Source organism: Sinocyclocheilus anshuiensis, unplaced genomic scaffold, assembly GCF_001515605.1.
Source record: "Sinocyclocheilus anshuiensis isolate Anshui unplaced genomic scaffold, SAMN03320099.WGS_v1.1 scaffold1005, whole genome shotgun sequence".
NCBI classification, from domain to species: domain Eukaryota; kingdom Metazoa; phylum Chordata; class Actinopteri; order Cypriniformes; family Cyprinidae; genus Sinocyclocheilus; species Sinocyclocheilus anshuiensis.
In genome coordinates, this window is record NW_015555810.1 from 793,701 (window position 1) to 807,711 (window position 14,011).

At 34.3% G+C, this 14,011-nt stretch overlaps 1 protein-coding gene across 3 annotated transcripts in view; it reads right to left on the reverse strand.

Annotated features, from left to right (window-relative positions):
- Positions 1–13,950, reverse strand: part of il1rl2 (interleukin 1 receptor-like 2) — a 15,284-nt gene extending 1,334 nt beyond the window's left edge. The window contains exons 1-10 of one of the 3 annotated variants that reach the window (XM_016469373.1): positions 13,749–13,950; positions 13,151–13,247; positions 7,808–8,033; positions 6,993–7,155; positions 5,684–5,843; positions 5,078–5,134; positions 3,349–3,463; positions 3,100–3,239; positions 2,857–2,997; positions 1,124–1,282 (exon numbers count right to left, since the gene is read on the reverse strand). In XM_016469373.1, the coding sequence (XP_016324859.1) occupies positions 1,124–1,282; positions 2,857–2,997; positions 3,100–3,239; positions 3,349–3,463; positions 5,078–5,134; positions 5,684–5,843; positions 6,993–7,155; positions 7,808–8,033; positions 13,151–13,202 (1,213 nt within the window). In that variant the 5' untranslated portion in view covers positions 13,203–13,247; positions 13,749–13,950. Of the gene's footprint in view, positions 1–1,123; positions 1,283–2,856; positions 2,998–3,099; positions 3,240–3,348; positions 3,464–5,077; positions 5,135–5,683; positions 5,844–6,992; positions 7,156–7,807; positions 8,034–13,150; positions 13,339–13,668 lie in introns of those variants that run through there. The other 2 variants (XM_016469372.1, XM_016469374.1) reach the window with 2 other exon arrangements.
- Between the last annotated feature and the right edge of the window lie 61 nt (positions 13,951–14,011).

Below are 14,011 nucleotides of genomic sequence, written 5' to 3' on the forward strand. Positions count from 1 at the left end.
TATTTGGGGTGAAAGTAATTAGTCTTTTAATATGTCATAAATTGATTTTTGTTGTAAATATGCCTGACAAGATTGTTACACTGAATGACATTTTAGTGGGTGTCTTCTGTAAATCAGGGAAAAATGTATGATATTTATTGTTTGCTCGGAAAAACAAAAACAAAATTGCAATTAAATTAAACAGAAAACTTTTTACATGTTTTGGGGAAAAACAACAACAATTTAAAGCAGTATTACACGTATTGTTTTTATGCTTAAACCCTTACTCGTCTTTAACCCATATATATATATAATAAAAATGATAAAAACACAACAAAATTACTAAAACTTTAAAATGAAAAAGGAATAAATTAAATAATAAAAAACTATAATATTAATAACAATATTAATAAGAAAACTATAATATTATATCAATGATGCTAAAATAACACTGGATTACACAGTTTTAACAAACAATGTGATGCATATTTTTCAGTCATACATAAATGCAACATATGCACTCAAAACAATGGTAAGTTTTAATAGCAATTTGCATCTATTTGATTTTATTCATATCATATTTTCAAAATGCATTTATTAAAATTGCTTAAAATCATCATAAATCTGTTCATCGTGAAAACAATTAATATATTCAGTTCAAAAGTATGAACGTGGTTAAAATATGGTTAGCTGTGCTGAACAAGCAATATTTGGTTAAAATTTCTGAGGTTGACACAATTGGTTTTATTGATGATAAAAATATAAAGCTAGTTATTGTGTATTTTAAACACATTTATTTTATTAGTACTATTACAGAAATCTGCCCTCTTTCGTTTATGTATGACTGACAAATATGCATCAAATTTGATTATGTTAAAAATGTGTAATCCAAATGCATGGACATTTTATATGCTATTCAGATATATTGATCTTAAATAAAAAAAAAATTGAGTGTTATGCTGCAGAGACAATTTTAATTAAAAAAAAAAAATGTACGTGTTAAATTATTATTATTTTTTTTACTTTTCTGCAATTTTTAAAATCAAGAATTTTCAGTTATTTAATTCAAACATGCATTGGTTATTTGAACAGGTTTTTGTGTCATTAGAGTTGTGTTGGTGTGATCATGTGACAGGATGTTTACCTTCCCCAGGAAGTTCATCACGACCACTGATAAAGAGTTTGTAACCATAAAGATCCTCCAGCACCGCAGGAAGGAAATCCAAGGCAAACGTCATCGCAGAAGATGAGCTGTGCTGATCACCATGAAGGTAACTCACATACGCATCGTACAACTTGCCATCTTAAATAAAGCATGAGAATAATCAACACCTACAAAAATAAAATATGTGACCCTGGAGCACAAAAGCAGTCTTAAGTCGCTGGGGTATATTTGTAGCAATAGCCAAAAATACATTGTATGGGTCAAAATTATAGATTTTTCTTTTATGCCAAAAATCATTAGGACATTAAGTAAAGATCATGTTCCATGAAGATATTTAGTAAATTTCCTACTGTAAATATATCAAAACGTAATTTTTGATTAGTAATATGCATTGCTAAGAACTTCATTTGCACAACTTTAAAGATGATTTTCTCAATATTTAGATTTTTTTGCACCGTCAGATTCCAGATTTTCAAATAGTTGTATCTCGGCCAAATATTGTTCTATCCTAACAAACCATACATCAATGGAAAGCTCGAAAAATTACAATTAAAATATAACAGTAAAATCACAATGTAATTATTTTAATTACAAAATAAAAAAAATATACAATTATTTTATACATACTGATACTCAAACATATGCTGTTTTGCCACCTGTTGATTGTGCACTGATTATTATTATTTTATTTTTATTTTAAGGTCAAATATGACTTGGACATTTTTAGGCAATGTTTCCCAGATTTAATAATATAATAATAAAATATTAATAATAATAATAACAATAGTTGTAATTGGTTTGATGACAAAATCATCACAATATTGTCACAAAATCATGCAGGTTTGCCGTCAATATTCCACTCTATAATCTTCTTTAATGTGATGATTTTGTAAAGAATTACAAATATTTATTAAAGCTGGGAAACATTGGCCAAACATGTCCAAGTCATATTTTACCACAAAAAATAACTTTATTTTTCTTTCTCTCTCTTTCTTTCTTTCTTTCTTTCTTTCTTTCTTTCTTTCTTTCTTTCTTTCTTTCTTTCTTTCTTTCTTTCTTTCTTTCTTTCTTTCTTTCTTTCTTTCTTTCTTTCTTTCTTTCTTTCTTTCTTTCTTTCTTTCTTTCTTTCTTTCTTTCTTTCTTTCTTTCTTTCTTTCTTTCTTTCTTTCTTTCTTTCTTTCTTTCTTTCTCCACAAGCTTATTTTAGGAGCATTAAGATTTTTGCATTGCATTTTCAGTTAATTTCATTATATATTTATTTAAAATGTGCATAACTGTCATTGAAACAATATCACAATTTCTTTCTTTCTTTCTTTCTTTCTTTCTTTCTTTCTCCACAAGCTTATTTTAGGAGCATTAAGATTTTTGCATTGCATTTTCAGTTAATTTCATTATATATTTATTTAAAATGTGCATAACTGTCATTGAAACAATATCACAATGCAAAAAAAATATTTATGCAAAATAAAAACACAACAAATATGACTAAATAATAATAAAAAATAATACATAAGTAATTATATAAATATTTACTAATGTAAATATTATAATAATATTTAATATTAAAAATTATTAAATATTAATGTTTCTTCTTTTCATTTTATGTTTACTTAAAACTAAAGCATGGTCATCAAGGTCAATCTACAGCATCTCTAAAAGCATCTCTACAGAGCACAGTCAATAAAATAAGTGAATCTGAGATAAAGACATACCGCTGCTTACGGCAGCAGACGAGCAAACAGCTCTGTAAGCCAGAACCAGATCGACTCTAAAGAGAAACACCACGGCACACAGTAATATGAGCAGAGCCACCAGACCAAGACCGATCCAGTAATAACGCTCATTCTGACTCGCTGGAGAGACAAGTAAGAAGAAGAAAGAAGACAAGAAAGCAGGTTAGAAAAGAGCAGACATAAACAATAATATACAAGAGTAAAAGATAAACTAGAGCCCACCTGGAATAAGAAAGACTTTTCCAAAATCTGAACCTACTGGGTGTTGAACCGCACAGGTGAAATTAGTGTAGAAATATTCTTCTGTGACTTCTGTGATGTATAAAACAGACAGCAGGTACTCCCGATCGCCCTCTTTCACGCTGATAAAATGAGGTTAGTCGGTGGTTAGTCACATCATTTATAAAACACTCGCTCTCTTTATATATAAAATATTCATGCATAAAGAGCAAATGTTTCTTTTGTCCTTACATGCTGAAGTTGAAGGTCGGATCAAGAGATTCAGAGTCACTAGACCAGTAAATAAAAGTTTCTCCATTGTCGTTCTTCCCAACGAGAGCTTTGCACTTAAGTGTGCAACTTTCACCTGTGATGACATGAATGTTATTGCACTTTTCAAACACACACTGCACATGATCACGTACATCAGGCTCAATCAGAATTGAAATTCCAATTCATTTCTTGAACTGAAAAAAGGAAAGGGAAAAGGACGTGACGTGTGGCCAAGCATGGTGTCCCATACTCAGAATTGGTGCTCTGCATTTCACCCATCCAAGTGCACTCACACAGCAGTGAGTAGTGAACACACACACACACACACACACACACACGCCGTGAACACACACCCGGAGCAGCTGGGGGTTCGGTGCCTTGCTCAAGGTGTCTCACCTCAGTCGTGGTATTGAAGGTGGAAGAGAGCGCTGGTTATTCACTCCCCCCACCGACAATCCCTACCGAACCTGAGACTCAAACCCGCAACCTTCAAGTCCGACTCTCTAACCATTAGGCCACGACTGCCTTAAAGGACTAATTAACCCAAAAATGAAAATGTACTCAGCCTCAGGCCATCCAAAATGTAAATAAGGTTGATTTTTTTCATCAGATTTAGAGAAATGTAGGATTTCATCACTTGCTCACCAATGGATCCTCTGCAGTGAATGGGTGCCGTCAGAATGAGAGTCCAAACAGCTGATAAAACTTCACAAGTAATCCACAGCACTCTAGTCCATCAGTTAACATCTGGAGAAGACAAAAGCTGAAACAAATCCAGCATTAAGACGTTTTTAAACGTTAAACTGTTGCTAAAATACGGGTCCATAATCCATAATATAAAATTCTTTATGGAGACTGTGAATTACTAAAATTACTAAAACTAAAATAAAAATAAATGAAATATGGTGAAATAAAAATAAATTCTAAATATTAATAAAATAAAACAAAAGTATTAAAATGAAAAGAACTTGATTTTTTATATAAAAAATGTAAATGAAAAATAAAAATTTATATATATATATATATATATATATAAACGACTAAGAAAAATATTTAAATTGGGAGGAAAAAACTAAAACTGAAAATATAATATTAAAGGCTAATTCAAAATAATAATAATAATAATAATACATAACACTTCCTCCAGTGAAAAAGTGTTCTGGTGTGAATCAGGAGAGAAATCTGCACAGATCAAGCACTGTTTAAACAGCTCTAAACAAATATGTGGCTGGATTTTGATGTGAGAGACAACAGGAGATGCACTTTTTCACTGGAGGAAGCGTTATTATGGATTATGGACTCGTATTTTAGTCTGAAACAATGGCTTGAAGTTAAAAACTTCTTAATGGTGGATTTGTTTCAGCTTTTGTCTTCTCCAGATGTGAACTGATGGACTGGAGTGGTGTGGATTACTTGTGGATTATTGTGATGTTTTTATCAGCTGTTTGGACTCTCATTCTGACGGCACCCATTCACTGCAGAGCATCCATTGCTGAGACACTGATGCAATGCTACATTTCTCCAAATCTGATGAAGATACAAACTCATCTACATCTTAGATGGCCTGAGGGTAAGTAAATTGTTAGCAAATTTTCATTTTGGGTGAACAATTCCTATAAAACACATAAGAACTAACACCAATGCACCTATAGAGCAGCAGAAGAGCTTGGATGACAGAAGTTAAAATATCATCCTCATCATCACTCACCAAGTGTTACTTTTTGTGTTTCTTGCTTTGGGTAGATGATTTCAGGCTTTGTCACCACTGGTAATGAAACATTTATCACATTAATGATCAAACCACAGAAAAACTCTCAATCTGAACATTTTCACTTCAGCTCTATACTGCCATCTATTGGTCCAATGTTGATATTAATAAAGCATTTATCTTTTCAAACCATATCTTTATTGCAAAATTATACAGACTTGCAAAACGCTATATGTATTTCAAGTGTCTTTATAGTGCTAAAATGTAGTTCATTAGATGTTTTCCTCAATGGAATCCAAGCAGTGTACTTTTACTATAACTGAGATACATAAATCTATAAATTTATTATATTTTCTGTTTTCATTCTAAGTACAGTTAAAGTCTTAATAATTTTGTGGTGTGGTTTTGTCATTTGTATATGTTTTTTTTTTTTTTATGTCTGTAGGCCTATAGTATTTATTCATTTTTATTCCAGTTTTACATATTTTAGAACATCAAGTTAAACTAAATAAAAATAAAATCTACTAGCTGAAATGAAATAGGTTTTGGAACAAAGCCACTATAGTGGCCCTATAGGGTCCTTTCAGATTTTGAATAGTCATATACCATAATCTGAAGAGTGGCTGTAGATTTCTGTTGTCTGGGCAGCAGAGTAATTTTTCCCTCCAAAAGTAAAGTTCACAAAGCACGTATACAGTCCAACCTTGTCCTGGGATCTGTTTATTGGGAAAACCTTACTGTTTGTCACATTGAGTGGGTGGCAGTTCTAAACAGAGAGAAAAACAACCCTTTTAGCAGACAAAATAATTACAGTGTACAAGTACAGACGTGCACAGATTTGGGAGTGACTATGTTTAAATATGAAAGTGAATGCTTTAAGTTATAATTGCATGGATGTAAGGAACTCCCAAACCCACAATGCTTGACATATGAATGATGACTTCAGCAATGTTTTGGTGTCTTGCAGAACGAAAACTTTTTATGAAAGCAATTTTAACCACAGTAGAAGCTTTAAAAGGAGTTGTTCACCCAAAAATGAAAACTTAAATTCTGAAACTGAAAATTCAAATACTCACACGCAGGCCGTCCAAGATGTGGATGAGTTTGTTTCTTCATCAGATTTGAAGAAATATAGCATTGCATCACTTGCTCAGCAATGGATGCTCTGCAGTGAATGGGTGCCGTCAGAATGAGAGTCCAAACAGCTGATAAAAACATCACAATAATCCACAAGTAATCCACAGCACTCCAGGCCATCAGTTAACATCGGACAAAAGCTGCATGTTTGTAAGACACAAATCCATCAGACTTCAATAATTTAACTTCAGACTTAAATACGAGTTCATAATCCATAATAACACTTCCTCAGTGAAAAAGTCCATCTCCTGTTGTCTCTCACATCAAAAACCAGCCACATATTTGTGTAAAGCTGTTTAAATGGTGCTTGATCTGTGCAGATTTCTCTCCTGATTCACACCAGATGACTTTTTCACTGGAGAAAGCGTGATTATGGATTATGGACTCGTATTTTAGCTGGAAGCAATGGTTTGAAGTTAAAACAAGTCTTACAAACATGCAGCTTTTGTCTTCTCCAGATGTGAACTGATGGACTGGTGTGGATTACTTGTGGATTATTGTGATGTTTTTATCAGCTGTTTGGACTCTCATTCTGACGGCACCCATTCACTGCAGAGCATCCATTGCTGAGACACTGATGCAATGCTACATTTCTCCAAATCTGATGAAGAAACAAACTCATCCTAATCTTGGATGGTCTGAGAGCGAGTAAACTTTCAGCAATTCTTCATTTTTGGGTGAACTACAGCTTTAAAGTCAGTTGAATTTTATTATTTTTCAGCATGCTGGTCTTGTGCAGTAGTTGTTTGGTTCAGTTCTGTTTACGCTCATGTCTTACATTTCTCCAGGTCACTTGAGCTTGAGGGTCTATTTCAAAGATGTGAGGAAGGAAACAAGACAGTTCCTCTGTGCTTGTTACTTCGTCTTTTCTGTTCACATGGGGGCATGTTTTATTCTCAACGCAGACCTCAAATATTGTTTCCCAGGTTTCATTGCCTTTTCTGCCATATAGAACAACATTTGGGATGAAACACAGGCAAAGAGGGAATATTGAACACAAAACATATAATGCAAAGGTGGTTTTCGTAAGATTTAGTTTGAAACCTTTATGTATAATGCATTAAAGGTATTCATGTATGTTGTAATACAGTATATATTTTCATAAAAATAACTAATGATGAAATGCATTATAATATTTGAGGAGTTCTGAAATTGGTTCTTTGTCGTGTGTTTTAATGCATTATATTTGCTCAAAGTGTAACAATGAATAGATACGTATTATAACTGTGATTACAACTAGCAATGAGATCATGCAATGTATTACAACTACAAGCGTTTAAACATATGACCATCTGAACTTAAACGTCAATGCACAGAGAAATCATTGACAACATTAGAAATAAGAGGAGGACATTTGTTTTGAACTATAGAATCCTGATCATTTTGGTCATTACATTTCAGACTTGTAAATGCTAAGAGAGTGTTTTAGTGTTAAATAATTAGATTCCATTTTGAATGACCAAATGAGCATTTTCAACATGTAAGTGGACTAAAACAACGATACCTGAAAATGATTGTGATTAAACAAGTTCTTCAGTGTTCAGAACATATGTTTCAAAACTAAATCAGCAACTCTGAGAATTGCATCAGTACCTGCTGAGACAAGAGTAGGATCTGCTGTGGGAGAGGTCAGCAGGTAGAAACCAGAGCTCGTTGACGTTAGTGTTTATTCCGTTGATATTATCCAGACTCCGACTGGGAACAAGGCTCCAGCTCACACTCACATTCTGCAATTCACTCTCTTCGTTGCACTCAATCCTAAATGCAAGACCAGCACTGATGGCATATGACCTGCGATTTATGATGTGCATCGGACTCCCTTGAAGTGAAAAAAATTAAAATAATTTTTGTTAGTATGGGACTAATTACCTGTTTAAAGACAACAACTCTAATTGTTGTTGTTTTTTTTTTAATTTTGGTAAACCGGGTTAGAGAAAATGTACCTAATAACGCATTCAACTACATTTAAGAAGCAAGTTCTACACTGAATAGGCTACAGTACTCTGATGAAAGTATGTGGTTTGATTATTTTTGCAAATCCGTTTGATACAAAAAAGACACACTGCATCTTTAAACACGTTTTAAATAATAATAATAATAATAATAAACAAAAGGTTTCTGTGTTTTGTAAATATATAGGACAGTGCGTTTATATGCGCGATTTACGTGCACCGATTATACCCAATAATATGCGAAAGATTGATCCACGGTTGCTATGGTTACGTCCTGGGCAAACGCGACTCACATTTGCAAGTGTCTATTTAGCGAACTCTGATATTTGTAGCTTCTAAATCGTTCATAAACGCAGTTGAAGCCAAAGTAAAATGGGTGTACCGTATGCGATTTCGGAGGCGTTTTAAATAAAAGACTAAACGTTTTTGTGTTTTGTAAATACATAATAAAGTGCGTTTATATGTGCCATTTACGTACACCAATTATGCCGAGCAACAGGCGCGATCGAGCGAGCGATCTCTGGTTGCAATGGTTATGTCCTTTTATTCGCGGAGCGTCTATTTAGTGAAGTCTGTGTAAAAAACGACATTGAAAGTAAAATGGACGTACTGTATGTGATTTCAGACACAGTTATTATTTTTGCAAAAATTTGTGTGCAGAATACACACACTGCACCTTTAACACGTTTTAAATAAAAAAACTAAAAAACAGTGCGTTTACAAGCGATTTTGCACCGATTAATGAACAACACGCGCGATCGAGCGAGCCATCTCCGGTTGCTATGGTTATGTCCTCCTTCATTCGCAGAGCGTCTGTCTAGCGAAATCTGACCTTCGTAGCTTCTGAAACGTAAAATAGATATACACTGTATATGATTTTTTTTTTTTTTTACAAATATGATCGGTGTAGAAAACACATTTGCACATTTAACACGATTTAAATAAAAAAAATTAAAAAAAAAGTTTCTGTTTTGTAAATCTATAATAAAGTGTGTTTACATGCATGATACGTGCACTGTTTTTGCCTAACAACCTCTGATATATCACTAGCATATATAAATGTAATATAGCCGACCCGGTTTTCTTTACGTTCACACTGTCCCTGTTCCTGAAAGAGGACTCAGATCCTTTTTTGGTCCACTTAAGCAGTAATGGTGTCTCAGACCTCTTTGTGTTCAGACTGTTGCTTTTTGGATCTAGTCCAGTTCAGTGTTTGATGGCTGACCCTAGGGCTGGGCGATATAGCTAAATATTTTATCACGATATAATGTTTCATATCATTCGATATCAATAATTATTGCATTTTTTATAACCTTTTAGAAAAGGTTATAAAACCAGTAGAAAAAAGATTTAAATTTAACCACTGTATTTTTAATTTACCCAATTTATTGAGTCAACAACTACTTTTAGTTTTAACAGTCAAACACAAAATAAAATTTCTACTTTCATATATATGCAGATTAAATAAGTGTTAAGGAAACATTTGGCCTAGCTGTCTCCTGAGGCCACAGGAGGTCGCAATGAGCAAAATAATGCACCGCATTAAACAGTTTATTCAATGCAATGAAATAACGACTGTCTATAAACAAAACTGCATAACGTCAAAACTAATATTTATAAATCAGATATGATTTCGTAAATTGCATAAACAATTGTGAACAAAACAGAATCATTAATAGCATGCATAGCTTAAATAGCCAAAGCGCCGATCACGATTGCATTTAAAAACATATGAGAACACAGTGGAATGGAATAAAGCCCGACAAATTCTCGAGACATGTTTTCTAAAAGTTGAACGTCTTTTAACTTTACATGGCTTTCTATTCATCTCTTGTGTGAGATGCGAGTGCAACAGTCTACCTTGTGCAGTTTGGAAGTGGTTGAAATTAAAATAAACGAGTGTACGTTGTGAGAGAATAATTTGTAGAGATCTTTCATAAAAAGCAGCCATTTTTAACCAGATGATTTGGATGGAGACATCCGATGACCAAACTACATCGGAATTCGCGAATGGAAAAATCAAGTGAGCCCGGGCCGATTTGTGTTCACAATGCACGTTTTTAGCGAACTGTAGGCCTACTCAGACCACCTGCCGAGATATGGCAAGCTGTAGTTTCAAGAACTTTTATTCCTTCACAGTATATGAATTCTTGATATCAACAATTCAATTTTCACTAACTTTTAATTGGATTTTTACTAGTAACAATGACTATTTTTGATATCAAGAATTACATTTCCACTAGTAAAAATGTTAATTCTTGATATCAACAATTAACCCTCTAAGCGCCAAAGTCGCAAAATTGCGACAAGATGTCATACTTAATAAAATAGACTGTAGTTCCTAATACGGTGTAATATCACATTTGTATTCCCTACCACTAGATGGCAGACATGCAGTACTTCGAATCTAGACCAAAATTACGTCACATTCCTATTCAAAGTGTTCGAGGAAATAGCAGAGCAAGTGAGCTATCGTGTCATTGATGCGGAAGCAGTTCAGTTCATAGCGTGCGAGTAAATTGTGAGATTTGTGAGAGAAAATCGCCAAATGGCTAATAGAAAGTTGTACCGTGAGGATGTGTTGCAAATGTTATTCGCCGATTCTGACTCTGAAGGGGAATATTTGCCTTTTGGAAATGACGATCGGTCGTCTAATAATCAGTCATCTTCTCCCGGTACATCTTTGCAGTGCAATGGTGCCGCCGTGCAAGGCGAGAGTGTTCACGAAGCACAAACAAGTGATCATTTCGACTCTTTGCCCAATGGGGATGGGGGTGGCAGGGGTGGATGTGGTCGTAGTGTCCATAGGAGAACTGTTGCTTGAGGTAGAGGCAGCAGGGGTAGGAGAAATAGGGCTGGAAGTAGCACTAGCTGCCCCAAAGAGGTGGGAGTGGCCGCGGTACACGTGGCCGTGCTGTGCGTGGGAGAGCTGGGAGACGTGGTAGAGGCTATACATAAGCTAGATCACTATTTAGTGATCTGGATCTAAATAGGGCTGGAAATAGCAATGACAATGGTGGCTGGGTTTATTTGAGAAATTAAGAAGTGTATCAGGACTGTATCAAACGCTTTGATGGGCCTGTTGGTAATTTAGTACTTTCTCCTGTTTTATTGTTGGTTTCCTCTTTTCTGATCATTTGGAATGAGGATAAAAAGACAAAAAAAAAGCGTGCAAATAAGTTCAAACATCCATTCAATATCTATTATTTCCTGAATATTATGACTCTGACTCTGATGACGTCATACTATGCAAATTAGACTAGTATATTTACACCCCACATAAACTTTTGGTCATGCCCAACATTTTTCTAATTTACAGTAGATCTCTATCTTTAAGCCCTTTCAAGCCACAAGCTTTTGAAATCTTGATGTCAAAATCCAGCATTTTCCCAAAAAATCCCTGGCACCTAAAGGGTTACATTTTCACTAGTTAAAATGCCAATTGTTGATATCAGGAATTACATTTCAACTAGTAAAAACTATAATTCTTGATATCTGTAATTGTATTTTCACTAGTTAAATATCACCGTAGGCTGCCATTCAAATTCAATTGTTGATATCAAGAATTGATTTCTTAATAGTTGAAATTCCAATTTCACATATCAGAAATACAATTCTTATTAGTAAAAACCTTTATTTTTGATATCAGTAATCACATGGTTACTATAGTACAGACGTCTATTCTTGAAATCAACAATTTAATTGTCACTAGTGACAATGTTCATTTCTGATATCATGAATGTGATTGTTACTAGTAACAAAAGTCATTTTAGATATCAGAAATTACCCTCCCAATTGTTGATATCAGAAATACATGTTCAGATATCAGAAATGAATATTGTCACTAGTGGCAATTAAATTGTTGATATCAAGAATAGCCATTTGCACTAGTAACCACATGATTACTGATATAAAAAATAAAGGTTTTTACTAATAAGAATTGTATTTCTGATATGTGAAATTTGAATTTTTTAACTATAAGAAATAAATTCTTGATATCAGCAACTGAATTTGAATGGCGGCCTATGGTGACATTTAACTAGTGAAAATACAATTACAGATATCAAGAATTCTAGTTTTTAGTTGAAATGTAATTCCTGATATCAAGAATTAGTATTTTAACTAGTGAAAATTTAATTGTTGATATCAAGAATGAACATTTTTACTAGTGGAAATGTAATTCTTAATATCAAAAATATCCATTGTTACCAGTAAAAATCCAATTCCTGATATCAAGAATTAGCATTTTAACTAGTGAAACTTGAATTGTTGATATCAAGAATTCATATCCCGTGAAGGAATAAATGTGAGAACGGCTTGCCATACCAGAGTCTGTTTAGCGAACTCGACCTTTGTAGCTTCTGAAACCGCTTTGAAAGAAAAAAGAGAATATCTTCTGACCTTATTTCTAACCCATGTAAGCATTTTTATTCTGCGGTGGTGGTTTTGAAAAGTTCCGTAACCGCAGCTGAGGATAAGCTTTTTAGTTCAGTATGTGAACGGTGAACCGGTGAAGTTTTTAACACATTGGCCTGTGTAACAACAGCAAATGAAACTTCGATATCTTCATAATCTTTGCTAAGAATAGCTAACATAGCCTACACTCTAAAAAATGCTGGGTTAAATACAACCCAGTGCCGCTGGGTCAAAACAACCCAATTGCTGGGTTTGTCCCTATTTTACCCAGCACTGGGTTGTATTTAACCCAGCATTTTTTAGAGTGTATTTTTAAAACCTAATCGGAGTCACTGCATTTCATGAACGCACTGAAATTTAGGAAGGCTGAATCAGTCAATGAAAACAAATTTGCATGATAATTAAAATTTAAAAAACTTGGCTCTTTATTTTCACATTTGAAAAAGCATCACCTTTATTAATTCTTTCCCGTTGTTTGAACGCGCAGCGACCACAATAAACACTAGATGAATTCAACACGACAATGGACAAACCCAAACTAATCAGCGACGTGAAAATGAACTCTTACCTGCAATCCAAAGTGCTGAGAGTAAAATCCATTGAAAATAAAACGAGCTCATCTCGGGTTTTCGTGACAGCAGGTCTGGCAGGTTTAAAGCGCGTTCCTGGAAACGACATTAAAAACCTTAACTCCTGTTTTTCATTATAAGCTATAAGAGAGCGTCAAACAAAAACGCACCCACAGACTTCATCCCTCGTGACAGATCGGGATACGAAACAAGCACAAAAACAACCAGCTATCATATTTCCCGTTTTCATAGAGACATGACAAAGCAAGTTTGCGTATCAGTCGGCACGCAACAATTTCTGTGCAAGTAGCCTACAACTTTTTGAGGTTATGAAAATAATCATAAACTTAAAACTCGTGCTCAAATGACCTTTTATCGGGTATTCCACACAGAAATGTTGTGGGAAGTTGTTAATAATGGTCCTTCAAGCATGCATGACGGGTTTCCCCCAAAAAACTGGTTGCGTGGAACAAATCTTGAGTTATAATATTAAAGAAAAGCAAATATGTTTGCTTACTATGACTGAAAGTAATACAGCAATGGAAAAAATAACTCAAATGCGGTGACTACAGTAGCAGAAGAGCGGACGTGTCTTACCTCGTGTAGATGGTCATGCACTGGCTTTCAAAACTTCTGTAGCGCCTTCTCGGAATTTCCTTAAATGAGACAGTGAAACTACACTGCACTTCTTGAGCAAACTGCGGTTTTGTCACGATGCCACCCGTGTAGGGAACAGCATACCACCCACCAACACGTAGCCTACGCGACTTGATTTCACTCACCAGTGGATCTGCATGAATGTCCCCATCATACACTCTCAGAAAAAAAGGCACAAAAACTGTAATTGGGACAGTAACACT